Source organism: Rhipicephalus microplus, chromosome X, assembly GCF_043290135.1.
Source record: "Rhipicephalus microplus isolate Deutch F79 chromosome X, USDA_Rmic, whole genome shotgun sequence".
Lineage (NCBI taxonomy): Eukaryota > Metazoa > Arthropoda > Arachnida > Ixodida > Ixodidae > Rhipicephalus > Rhipicephalus microplus.
This window is the reverse complement of record NC_134710.1, coordinates 243,474,396-243,488,676: the sequence shown is the minus strand read 5'-3', so window position 1 is coordinate 243,488,676 and position 14,281 is coordinate 243,474,396. Positions and strand designations below refer to the sequence as shown.

At 46.8% G+C, this 14,281-nt stretch overlaps 1 protein-coding gene and 1 long non-coding RNA gene across 10 annotated transcripts in view; one reads left to right on the top strand and one right to left on the bottom strand.

Moving 5' to 3' along the window:
- The window catches only part of LOC142776040 (uncharacterized), a 204,974-nt gene that overhangs the window by 16,499 nt on the left and 174,194 nt on the right, over positions 1-14,281 (top strand). The gene's annotated exons all lie outside the window — the stretch shown is intronic.
- The window catches only part of Baldspot (elongation of very long chain fatty acids protein baldspot), a 148,425-nt gene continuing 137,250 nt past the window's right edge, over positions 3,107-14,281 (bottom strand). For 5 of the 9 annotated variants that reach the window (XM_037414176.2, XM_075878878.1, XM_037414177.2 and 2 more), the window contains one exon: positions 3,107-5,010. In XM_037414176.2, the coding sequence (XP_037270073.1) occupies positions 4,134-4,979 (846 nt within the window). In that variant the 5' untranslated portion in view covers positions 4,980-5,010 and the 3' untranslated portion in view covers positions 3,107-4,133. The remainder of the gene's footprint in view (positions 5,011-14,281) is intronic. The other 4 variants (XM_037414178.2, XM_037414179.2, XM_075878879.1 and 1 more) reach the window with 1 other exon arrangement.

Genomic DNA, 14,281 nt, shown 5'->3' with positions numbered 1-14,281 from the left:
CGGAATCAGGGCTTAGATGAAGTATATATAAACATTCTGGAAGAAATCTACAGGGGATCAACTGCTACCATAGTGCTTCATAAAGAAAGCAACAGAATACCAATCAAGAAGGGTGTAAGGCAGGGGGACACAATCTCCCCAATGCTATTTACCGCGTGCTTACAGGAGGTTTTCAGAAGCCTAGAATGGGAAACGTTAGGGATAAGAGTTAATGGAGAATACCTTAGTAACCTGCGCTTCGCCGATGACATTGCATTGCTGAGTAACTCAGGGGACGAATTGCAACTCATGATTACTGAGTTAGACAAGGAGAGCAGAAAGGTGGGTCTTAAAATTAATCTACAGAAAACGAAAGTAATGTACAACAACCTCGCAATGGAGCAGCGCTTCGAGATAGGTAATAGTGCAATTCAAGTTGTAAAAGACAATGTCTACTTAGGGTAGGCAATAACCACGGAGCCGAACCACCACATTGAAGTAACTAGAAGAATAAGAATGGGGTGGAGCACATTTGGCAAGCACTCTCAAATTATGACAGGTAGATTGCCACTATCTCTCAAGAGAAAGGTATATAACAGCTGTATCTTGCCGGTACTTAGCTACGAAGCAGAAACCTGGAGACTTACAAAGAGGGTTCAGCTTTAATTGAGGATGACGCAGCGAGCAATAGAAAGAAAAATGGTAGGTGTAACCTTAAGAGACAAGAAGAGAGCAGAGTGGATTAGGAAGCAAACGGGGGTTAAGGATATCATAGTTGAAATCAACAAGAGGAAATGGACATAAGCCGGGCATGTAGCGCGTAGGCAGAATAACCGCTGGTCATTAAGGGTAACTAACTGGATTCCCAGAGAAGGCAAGCGAGTTAGGGGGAGACAGAAGGTTAGGGGGGCAGATGAGATAAAGAAGTTTGCGGGTATAAATTGGCAGCAGCAAGCACAGGACCGAGTTAACTGGCGGAACATGGGAGAGGCCTTCGTCCTGCAGTGTACGTAGTCAGGCTGATGATGATGATGATGAGCACCCCTTCACGACTATTCGTTTTATAGTTGCAACGGCATAATTGTTTGTCCCATATTGAGAATAGCACGGTCTTACGGCGAAGGGCACGAGAGAGGATTTACGAGAGACACGATGTTAGAGCCGTTTCGCTGTTTAGAATATGTGTCTGTGACGAGGAGAGCAGCCAGGATAAAATTAATTGTCGAGTTGTGCTGTATCTCTGATAATTCTAATTGAGACGTGGTTCTTCCTTTCGTGACGTACGCATATAGTATGCGACACAGTCTACTCCATGCTTTAATTTATATGTCACGGAGCATGCACCACATCTCAACACCATTTTGCTACACCAACCTGGTACCGCCTCCGAATCGAGCCCAGTTTCTGAAATGGTTATGCTGAGGCGTTTGACATCTTGACCACACACAAACGACGAAGACAGTGATATATATATATATATATATATATATATATATATATATATATATATATATATATATATATATATATATATATATATATATATATATATATATATATATATATATCACACACTCGCGAGTCGTGACATATGAAACACCTGGCTGTACGAGCGTCTGCATTCCGGCAAACGATATTGTTACGCGGTCAGATGCTTGCGAAATCGAATCGAGATATTTGAGCTTTGTTCAGTTGGTCACTGAAATTCAAGAATTTGCATAAATTGAAACGGGGGTAAAAGACTACGGCGCCGCTCCTTGCTGCAAGTCACGACACAGGCGCCACAGCAAAATGGCGGTTGCCGGCAGAGGGCGGGATTTGCAGCCGGCGACTTCTATGGCCTGCTTTGCACCAAAATATTTTCTTCTGCGGCCCACATTTTCCAACTATAGATGTATAATCGATCCTCTACCACAACTTTTCACATAAAAGCACAAATTGACAAGCGCTGCCTCGGTCACGAGACGATCTGCGTCCGTCGCGGATAACCGTGTGACGAACCCTTTATTTTCTCGACACCTCGGGTAGCCAGGATTACTCCTCTTCACTGCCGCAGTATTGTAGTGAACAGGTGCAACCCATTCAGTAGTGGCGCAAGCACCGACCGTGAACTGTTGGTGTCGAGACTGTCATAACTGTGCCGGTTTTCAGACTGTTACCCAACGTCAATAAACCCTCTTCTGCATGAGTTAAACCACCTGCCACCTCACATAGTTGTAATGGATAAAACGACGGAACACTGCGCAGATGAGTCGATGGAGCTCAGAAAATCAAATACGCTTTGCGGTCTTTTTATTGCAATATCAATTAAATGGACACTGTGTTGCTTTTTGCCACAAGTGGCGCGAAAAATACAGATAACATCGCCACGAACATCATGGATTCTGCGCACTTGTAAAAGCACGCGATCGCTGTGGAAGAACGCGGCTGAAGCGGAGTTGAAACGAGCCGGCCATCTCCATCGCACGAAGGGCGCATGCGGTAAGCTCACCCCACGTGCGAAGCCTGCTATCGATGTCTTCTCGAGCAGAAAGCGGACGCCCCGCCCGTGCTTCGACCCGAGAAGGGGCACGAAAGATGATGATGTGGGCGGGAGTGGTTGCCACTCCATTATCAACTTCGAATTTTGATTATAAGGGCGGCCGCGCTATCTCAACAGCCACGAGTGCCCACATACGGGCCCAGCGCTCACCGCTTACTTCGCGTTGAGACGACATCACGAAACCCGCTGTGATCGGCATTCGTTTAAATCGGCGTTTTTCAGTGTTACTCGAGGACAGCTCCACCCCAGATAGGCACGGTGGGCGGCCAGTACAAAAAGCTGGCATGAATGTTATTTCCTGACCAGCCACCAGGTGGTAGACCAGCTGATAGTTTGCAACCATAGACTTATATTTTGTGACAGAAATATCGTTACACGCTTGTCATACACTTACAGATGAAAAGAAAAAAAAACTTACCGAAGCATACCAGTACATGGCAATGCATGCGACCAAGCTGTAGGTGCCGATCATCATGCAAGATTCTATTTCAAACCGGACTTTGTGGAGTGGTTTCCTCCTTCAGTTCTTGCTTGTTTCCTTGAGAAAAAAAAAGCCGCTCTGGCCTACACTACAACACCCATGAGTAAGAAACTGAACGCACTTTTATTGTCTCAAGAAGAAAGAAAAGTTAAAAATTTCATGTCGATCAGAGGAATGGAGACAAACACACTATTGAAGAAAAGGCACTACTCGTCGTCCATTGCCACGAACGTGTGGCCCGCTGTAACCATGAAGGTTTAGCAACATGTGCATTTATATTAGAACAATACGCTCTGCTCAGTTAGCCTTTGTTTCGTGGCATTTTCAAGCCGGCAGAGAGTAGGTAGTCATACAAGCCGTCGTATTGCACCCGCTAACTTGGCAATCAAGCCGCAACAACAAAAAGTAAGTCTAACTGCTATCCACTTCAACTGTCTTACGACGTTGTGCGTACAACGTTGTGACGTGAAAATTGTGCTTAGAGAAGCACCCAGCGTGTGGTTTCTTTGATCGCCTAAGACATCATTAGGTGCACATCAGTACCCATCAAGAGCACTCGCGCCTAGAGCGGTCATCCGCGCTACAGGGTTGGGGGCACTAGTCAACTCATTGAGCAACGTGTCCCTACACTATGGCTCATCGGCATTGCACAGGTACGTGCGACGTCAATACTGTAAATTCCATTCTAAGAAGGTACTGGTTATCGCTGGGCTCTCCGAAACATGAACATTGGCCACGGAAGAGTAATCCCAAAGAAAGCAGGACGAAAACACGACGACAAAACAAACACGAAAAAAAAGCGTCCATTGAAATCTTGGTCACCACTCGCCGACACAAACTCGTCGACAAAGCAACCTGTTTTACATAAACGCACATCGCGATTCGTTGAAGCTGTGTGATTGGAATGAGTCCGTTGCCGGGCTTCCGCAGTTGCGAATAGCCGAAGGCAACAACAGCAAAAAAAAAAAAAAAAAACACTCGCGAAGCGTGTGCAGCAATAACGTAAATGAAAAAAAAAAGATGTGCACTTGTCTCGACTGTCCTGACACCGCGTCGCACGCGCGTCTGGCAGCGGGGGGTTTCCTTCGAGAGAGCGCCCGAAGAGAGCAGCACCGTCAGTAGGCAGGTGACTCAGTCGGCCTTGACAGCGGCCTTGCGCTTCGGCTTGAGGTAAGCACCGTAAAAGAACACCGCGAACAGGATGAAGTAGGACAGGTACATGAACATGGCAAGCAGTGCAGTCCACTCCGAAATGGCGCACGAGGCAGAGCCACGCTTGTTTGTGAAGAATCCCAGGCCGGTGACGTAGGCGCCCATGAGCATCTGCATGATCTGGAGAGAGGTGATGCAGACGCCAATCACGCGGGGCATGCGCACATGGAACGAGCGCAACGCGAAGTACGAGTACATGAGCGAGTGGACCACGTAGTTCATGACGACGTACCAGCGCGCGGGCGCGATATGCTGCTGGTAGAAGTACCAGGAGAACATGAGCACCGTGATGTGATGGTACCAGTGGAGAAAGATGAGCTCCTTCTTGCGCAGAATGATGAACACCGTGTCGCCCAGCTCAGGGACCTTGCTCAGAACGAACATCCAGGTCCAGAAACCCGAAACGCGGTCGTACTCGATGTACGAGTTGTTGCACACAGAGTGAAAGAAACCGAACTCGCGCAGCACGTGGATCAGCTCGGGGATGGTGCGACAGGCTCCCACCACGCTGAACACGGAGAGAAGCAGGTTCCAGGCCTGCAACGGCCGCGTTAGCTTGAAGGGCGGCCTCTGGGCCATGAACGCCTGGCCACCGAAAACCACGAGCATGTAGAGGCCCACCCAATAGACGGACGTGTGCCAGTTTCGGTTCATCCACAACCGGTTCTGGTCCTTGTCGAAGTTCACCTCGAAGTCGAACTCGAACGAGTAGTTGGGTTTGATGTTGAGCAGGTTCAGCGGGGCCTCGACGCCGACGCCTCCCATGGTGTGGCCGGTGCTGCTTCACGAGGCGCTGCTGCGAGAGAAAGAGGACGGCATGTAGCACAAGTCTAAAGATAACCCAATAACGTACAAAATCGCGTGTATGTGGCCGTATTGCACCTATGAAACACCAAAAGCAACTCCATTTTAATTTGCGCTTAGCTTTGTGCAGTTGCGACTACGTTTACACATGATATACACACGCATGTTTTACGGTTAACCTAAAGGGGGCCCTGAAACACTTTTTTGAGTAACCATGAAATTAATTCACTGGAAAAGCGTATTGCCTCACAAATTCCACGCCGCAAAACTTTTAAGAATCCGTACAGTACGAGCAAAGTTACAAAGGATTGTCACACGCTGCAATCACATTCTCTCTTCTCTCATCCCGACGGAAGCGCTGGAAGGTAAGCAGGGAGGGATGGGAGTGTTACAGGGAGGGATGGGAGTGTGAAAAGTGCTCAAGGTCACGAGGCGCACGTGACCTTGAGCACTTTTTTCTTCTTTTTTCCTTCTAATACGTGGCTTTTTCAGTGCGATCGCGCGCCCACGCGTGGACAAGTGACGGCCTCCCGCGGCGATCTCTGTAACGACCGAGCGCGCCATGTTCAAATCAGCCAATAATGGAAAGATGCGCTTACTACGAGTGATTTTTGGGCTAATTGCGTGATTTGTCGAGATATAATACAGCAATTTTTTTTGCTGACTTTGATAATTTATAGTGTATTCCAGGCCGCGCGCTGCGCTATAATATTTGGTTCGTGTGTTGTCGGGAGCCTCTACTACCGATCGGCAGCATTTTCTGAACATGCTCAAAAAGTGTTGCAGGGCCCCTTTAAGTACGTGAACGATGAGGGGCTGAATCAGTCGCGAAGCCGAAGAAGACACATCCAAGTGCACGTATACACTGAAGTTTCCCGTCGGCGCACGGTCTCGTCCTGCATGGAGACACAGCGTGCGAACACGCTTCGTGTAGTCACTCCCGACCGTTATGGTTTACACGCATCTTGCGAGAAACGTTATACTGAAACAAACACGTCCCGCTGTCCTGCGTTACACGATGGCTCACTCAAACTGACTGCGTAAAATTACATGACAGAGTGTCCGTTAATCACGTTACAACACTCCGAAATACTAGTAAAAAAAAAATTGACTCGCCAGACAGTGCTCTATAGTTGAACGGTGCGGATAAAGTGACGTGAATGCACAAGTTCTACGTTCTAAGGTTAAATGTACGAGCAGGTTTTCACGCATCACCAACTGACATGCACACGAAAAGGTTAATTCATACAGTTTAACTAAGCAGATTATACAGTGTATACTAATTTATAACAAAAAAGAGTAAAAACAAACACAAGACATGAAACACAATCAGAGAATCCAAGAGCAGAGAAGATTTATACAGTGTTTACAAGGTATTCCCAATATACATTACTGCAGCAGCAGTATGCATGTAACGCCTCACCGTCGAATACGCCAATGTTCAGCATGTATAGTTGTGAGAAGTATACCTCTCACAACTATACATGCTGGAAGGATTAGTTCTTAAAGGACACAGGAAGGATTAGTTCTTAAACTCGCCATGGTGCGTACGTTACGGACTTTTTTGAATTATATCTGATTCAAATACTATTATGCTTGGTGTTCATCAAAATGCGCAGCTTTTTTTTGTAGCTTTATACTTGACAATTTATACAGGCATCCCCCTTTCTTTACGACATTGTATTTGAACGTAGCGTGTCTATTTCAAAGACGTGGTCTCCTTCTGCGGCCAGCTTCAATCAGTCACAACAACAAAAATCAAGAGAGTAAGCAATTTTTGATCCTTCACGTACGAAAACCACGATAGAAGGCACGCCTCGTTGGGGAACTCCGGCTTGATTTGACCAACTGGGGTTGGTCCCATAAATATAAGTACACGGGTGTTCTTGTACTTCGCCAAGGCAGCCAATGACGCCGCCATGGAGGCACAGGTACTTTGCGGCGCACACACGGAGCGCAGAGCTGCACTTAGTTTCCGCTGTTTTTATCCACGTCGTGGCAAACGAAACATTCTGCGAATGCCTGTTGGGCATTCCTTTAATCACTCCGAAATGAGCACCATAGATAATGTCTGACGTCTTCCCATGCTTTCGACTGCGGTGTCCACGCGTCCGAACGTCAGCAAGAAACATCGTTCTCGGGCAGGGCAGGGAGAAAAACAAGGCGAAGGGGCTTCCTGGTATCGGTGGCACCTACTTTTTATGCTGACCGAACTGCCCACGCCAGTTCACCCCTGCTCCTTCAGATGACGTCATTCTATGGAAGCGTACGCATTTGGGCTGGTTGGTTCATGTTCACAGAAGTTAAAAAACAGCGCTAAAAAGACGGGACAAGAAAAGAAAGGACAACAGGACAGGTCTTGTCCCGTCTTTTTAGCGCTGTTTTTTAACTTCTGTGGTCATTCTATGACGTCCGACCATCTAATCTGCGCAGCCCTTTCTCCCTCCCTACATCCCCCAGTTGACAAACGGCGACTAAAGCGCGGCTGCTACGATAACTCAAAGAGACCGGCCCATCCTCGAACGAAGGTAGCTGCACTTTCCCTCCACCAGTGACGTCGATCAAAGGCCGGGAATGGTTTTTTTAGGCTATTCCTTTCCATTATGGCGATTCTTTACGTGTATATATATATATATATATATATATATATATATATAATCGACCACAAAGCTAACGAAAACTGGCCACCACCTTGCAGGCAGAATACTTGTAGTCCACTTTTTTTTTCGTTAAGAATGCTTAGGAGAGAATGACAGGACAAATGAACTTTCCACTGACGTCGACTACATCGTATTAGCCACGCTGCTCACATGCATGCAGCTGAGCCGCCAGCCAGAAAGCAGTAACTATTGGCAGGGCACACCGATTAGGCTTGCTTGCCGAATCTATTGCGTCGCGATAAGGCGTGCAAGCGGCCGAGTGCGTCATTCTCTGCTGTGGCCATTAGAGGACAGCGCGCATCCAGTGGAGACGCAGACGCTGCGACGGCGTAATTTGTATTCTCGAGGCGGCGGCGCCCACACCTATGTACGTCCGCGCGAGAGCTAAGCGCGAACTGTTAGCTATAGTGTGCGGACAACGTGACGCACGTGTGCGCGCCGGCTGTGAAGATGACACGAATGAGAAGGGGCTAGGCCACAGTTCATCTACGCACCGTGGGAATTAGCTTCATACAATGAGAAAACACGACACATTGTAAGCGGGAGTCACACGCTACATAGCAGCCGGGCCGTTGATACTACTCAGTGACAGCAAAATCCTGCCATGAAAGACGATTTACGTATGAACACAGTGAGTACTCGCGAAGCAGTGGCATAGCATAGAGGATAGTAGAACGATCGGTCCTAATCAAATGAGACAGCGCAAATATGACTCGCGTTTCGGTATACAGTGATGATCAGTCACAGTAATGCGATCTATATATATATATATATATATATATATATATATATATATATATATATATATATATATATATATATATATATGCTCTGTATCCCCAGACGAAGGCCAGTCCCACGGCCGAAACGTCGGACTAAACTGTGCTGAAACGTTCGTTGTGTGAATTACGCTTCTTTCCACACTATCAGGGCCAGCATGATACTTCTTATATATATATATATATATAAGCTGGTAATTTTTTCATCCACTTTTCTTTCTTCTTATTTACATTCCATTGGTTCTAATAACTTCTCCTGTACATTCCTTGGCATTACTGTCTGTTATATCTCATTAATATTGTGTTAAAACACGGAAATACGAGCCCTTAGGTATACACTTCTCTCCCTTATATATATATATATATATATATATATATATATATATATATATATATATATATAAGTCACCAGAAGAAGCGAACGAGCAAACGAAAAACGATGCTTTATTGCCAACGTTACGGTCGGGGACCGGCCTTCGTCAGGGCATACGTGAAGCATACGTGAAGGCCGGTCCCCGGCCGTAACGTTGGCAATAAAGCATCCTTTTTCGTTTGCTCGTTCGCTTCTTCTGGTGACTTATAACTCGACCGGAATCCAGGAAGACTTTCAAGAAATACCAAATATATATATATATATATATATATATATATATATATATATATATATATATATATATATATATATATATATATATATATATATATATATATATATATATATATATATATATGTATATATATATATATATATATATATATATATATATATATATATATATACGAATAGCCAACGAATGGCCAACAAAAGATATGGTATGAAGGAACACAAATTCGTTTAGTCCAGGCTTTCGCCCCATATCTTAAACTAAACTACACACAGCCGAACAGAGCAAAATAGATTACATCATTAGGAAAGCATAATTTATATGTCTACCGCTAAATACGACGAACGACAAGTTCTGGGCTCTATAGGCTACATAACACACTCGCAGAGGTAATAGAGGCCCACACTATGATAATAGAGGACCACACGATGGCACATGCGTTATCGTGTGGGCCTGTATTGATTGATATGTAGGGTTTAATGTCCCAAAACCACCATATGATTATGAGAGGCGCCGTAGTGGAGGGCTCCGGAAATTTTGACCACCTGGGGTTCTTTAACGTGTGCCCAAATCTGAGCACATGGGCCTACAACATTTCCGCCTCCATCGGAAATGCAGCCGCCGCAGCCGGGATTCGATCCCGCGACCTGCGGGTCAGGAGCCGAGTACCTTAGCCACTAGACCACCGCAGCGGGGCAGTGTGTGGGCCTCTATTAGCTCTATTAATACTGCAGTATTATTATCGGTTAACTCAGAGCACTACGGGCAGGTATATTTAGGACACAATTGGCGTCATGTACAACGTACAACATGGGGTCAAAAAAGACATTCCGCTGGAGGCAAAAGGGTAATGTCTGGTGCCTCCATTACCTAGAAGTATGCATCCTGAGCATCACCACGCTAGAAGGATAGAAAGAGCGAAAACCCTACATAAGAAGTTCAGCGACGCCTGGGACGTGGTATATCTAGACGCAGCAGAATACGAGTATGGCCCAAACATGCATGGTAGTCAAAGGGATTCCACCGTCGGTGGCTGTGTACGTACAGATAGGGCAGAAGTGGCGGAGGAGGTGGCTATCGCACTAGCATCCACAAAAGCCTAAGTCGGATCAGCGATTACAAAACCACTGTTAAAAATTATACCAAAAGATGGATCTCACAGAAACCGCTAAGAATTCTGACTAACTTATTATATGGACATCTGCTATTATATGGACATCTGGGTATTATATGGACATCGGCTCACTCATCCCTCCCCGGGAACGAAATCGCTCACGATCTGGCTGGAGAACTGGCCAGCCGAACAGGCGCAGCGCGAAGTGTGGGGACAAAGAGGGACCGCATGCATGGTTAGTTATGAAGAGATCCCAAAACACTACAGGCTAGGCAGGGCCCGATTGCCCCCGGCACATACCTCGCTCAACAAGCAGCAGGCGACGGCATGGCGCCTCTTACAAACCAACACGTTCCCGAACCCGGTAACTTATCACTACAGAGATGTACTCAGATTTGAGTAAGTTCTGCAATCAAAGGGCGGACCTGAATCATATACTGTGCGCTCGCCCCTCAGTGATAGGGCAATATAAAAAATACAGCGATGGAGAGGAGTCGGAGACCAAACTGCGAAGCGCAGGCCCAGAAGTGCTACTCGACGTCCTTCGACAAGCTGAGGATGCCACCAGAGCGCAAGGACTCATGGCCGCCACCTATAGGGGAAGGAGACAATTCTTACACATCTTGCCATTTTTTTCTTCAATAAAGTTATTTCCTCCTCCCCTCTGCTGCATTTCGAACATGACGAGGAAACATAAGCAAACGTTTCCACTTTCGTCCGAATGAAAGCGTTCGGGATGGACATATCTTGCTAGAAACAGGGCTGCGTCGAGTCAACTGTATACACTAAGAATTTGCAGCTGTACGCAGTATACTAAAACGCTCAGTGAATGAGAGGGGAAGCGTTAGAGGGAGCCTGCGATGTCATGGTCACTTGTTTGTGGGCAGGGCGTGCATTTTTGCTGTAATGTTCCCTCTGGGTTGCAGGGACGGCATATCTTCACATTATGAGCGTTAGATAAACGCGAGCAGTAAGATGACGATAAGTAATTTTTCACACTGACCTTTGTTTTAACTTGCTAAGGTCAGTACACACCGACCTCATTATCGCATTTGAGGCGATTCTTCGAGCGCTATGACAGCGACTATCCTATTCTATGGCTTATCTTAAGAGTGGATTATGCACGTCAGCTTGATTGTACTCTTCGCTGAGACAACCACTGTATAGCAGGCCACCTGCCACTCCACGTGCTCTAGGAAGTTGTTTCGCAGCCAAAGGTGCTTATCTGGGCATGATAGTGGCGCGAAATTCAGGTCGTGAACAGGAGACGGAGGACAGACAGAGTGTGAAGCGCCCTCAACTACTATCTGAGCAATATGAATCACGCGCCAGTAACAAGTACGTAAAGTAGATATGAGCACCAACTTTCACAAGGAGTGGATATCTCGACGCTCCAACCCTTTTTAGGACGCAGAATGAGCTGCCACAGATTGGCGCCATGCCATCAAAATTAGCGCAGTCTTTTTTAAATCTGAAGCGGGCGTGAGTGACTAATAGGGCAAGAGCACGCATTGTAGAATGCGCTGTTATTTCGTGAAACACGTTTGTCTAAGCACAAGTCAGCTGGCCGTATTTTAATTTTGTAGTACAACCACTGCACGGTATAGGCGTTCTATAATTTGGAAGTCGTGATGCTATAGTGTTGCCGTAAGGCTCGGCGATTCATGCGAGAAGACATAAAACGCCCAGCGCCGGCGTTTCGGAGAATAGTTAACGTAGATCGGTAGATATAGCTCATTTAAACACAATCTAAGCAATCGGCAGGTGGTGTGAGATGCGAGAAGTCTCGCCGGCTGCTGAGAAACACATTATGTTATCGTAGGCGTACTGCGCTTCCGTTCCCTATAAAATATAATAATGACGTTGAGGCATGCAGAAACCATAATATATCGCTTGCCTATGCGAGCCGACAGGCCAACGTTAGCACGAGCTGAGCAGATGACACAAGCACTCAGGGTAGGCATAATGAAGGCACCTCGTCACTGCTGCTTTTATTTCCCCCTCCCTTTCACTAGGACGTTGAGCCTCAGTATGCTGCTCTGGGCAAAAGTTGTCCAAAGTGGCCGATTCACCGCTAACCGAGCGCCGACTGCGGCGCTGCAGAGAGCAACTCGGTAGCTCTCGCCACTACCGGTGCACCTGTACTCGCCTGATGTTCGCTGCTAGATTAGAACCAAGGTCGCCAGCAGCTGCCGTCAAACTCTGTTGCGCCGAACAAAAGCGCGGAGAACAATGACAAAAATAAAGACCGCCGACGTCTATGTAAATCAATTGAGTTTTCCCTCATCACCCCCACCCTCCCACTCCTGGTTGCTAGGTGCGCAGTAGGGTTAGAGTTTAATGAAATTTTAATGCAAGAAGGAAATGTAGTTGCGTTGCAAACACGTCACAGGTTCACGATGCCTGGCGATACGCAAACAGATAGGCATCGAACGCTCTTGAGGTAACGATAGGAGCTTTCATTAAAAAAGTGTAAACTGCTAATGTAAAACGCCAGTAGCAGATGTTAGTCATCTGGTGTGGCTGCAGTGTGACCAACCGTCTCAATAAAGCATATGCACAAGAATACATACATATAGATCAGAGCCTGTGAACGGTTGATGACATACGACGACAAGTGCCACAGGCATTTGCGTAGTTTGAACTATAGAACAAAAAAAATGTAAGAACTGTACTAATGTACCCAACTTAATACACCACATAACTGCAAATCATTTGGTAATAAAAATACTACCGAGAACAGGTTTTTGACGTTCAGCGCGTATAACAGTGTTGAAGTTTCATAATTTACTTATCTGCCCACACAATCGATTGAATTCTGATTGGACAACACCCCACAAGCGTTAGTTCTGTACGCGCGCCAAACCCCTCAACTGGCTAGCTTGCACGACGTAACTTATACGCACAAAACCATCGCCGTTGTGCAAAATGCGGTAAGCGTTAGCGCTAGCTTGCTTATTTGGGCATTCTTTTGTTATTGCACATGACAAAACATGCGCACGCAAAGCAGTGGTTAGAGCAGGGATCCCAAGCACGCGGCCAGCACATGACTGTTCGGGACATTTGTTTATTTTTTTAAGAACTCTGCCTATAAGCTACACAAGCGATATTCGTGCCTTGACACATATTTCGAATCAATACAGCCGAGCTTTTCTCCCTGTATTGCATTCGTTTGTATACGACTTCCCCGCCTACAGTCCGTACCCCCGTCATATCATGGACATTCATGATGCTGCAGTTTTCACCTCATTATTTTCCTGTAAGCACAATTCGGCAGGCCAGAAGAGGCAATGTCAAGCCGGCATGAGTGCTTTCTCTCGTTATCTGAAAAGTATCCCGAACTGTTCCAACAGACCGAACCAAATACGACCAAAGATGCGGAGCAGCCTTCTTCGTGCGTGGCCTTGGGTTATGCCTCCAGTGGAGGGTCCGAAAATGACCGCGCTACACAGCGAGCGCACGCATAGTGGTCGTCGCGATCGCGCTTTTTCGGTGAGCGGCGACCGACGCGGCCCAAAATATACGGAGGGCCCTCAGTTCCTTGCACTTGCCTCGGCGTTTCCGTTCAGTGGCCCCAAAATAAGCACGCACGCTTCGTAGCTATCAGCGCTGGTCAAAAGAAAGAGAACAAAAAAGGGGACAAAGAAAAAAAAACGTTCTCCGCAGCGTACACGGCGGGCTGCACGGGTACGGACAATCGGCGGATGGCCGGGCTTCCGTGTGCGGAGGTCCGCCGGCGCGGGAAAAAGTGTCCCTTACAAAATGGCGTTTCTTCTTCTGTTGCTATTCCAGGGCACGTATACGAGGGTAGCCCCACAGTGCTCCGCTGGCGCTATGCACACGAGGCGTCGCCATATAAGGCGGCGCTGCCGAAATGAAAGCGCTTACATCACGCGCCGTCTCGCTCGTACACTGTTCCGGAATTGCGTGGCCGAAATATTCCCCTCGTGCAAACCTATCGAATAGCGAAGGACACGGATTCTACATGCCTACACGCCCGCTTCCAGGAAGCGCTTGGTCGCAGTGGCGTGCATAGTCTTTTTTTTTAATTATTTTACTTTCAGCCTATCGACTACTGAAGCTAACGCGATTGCTCAACCGAATT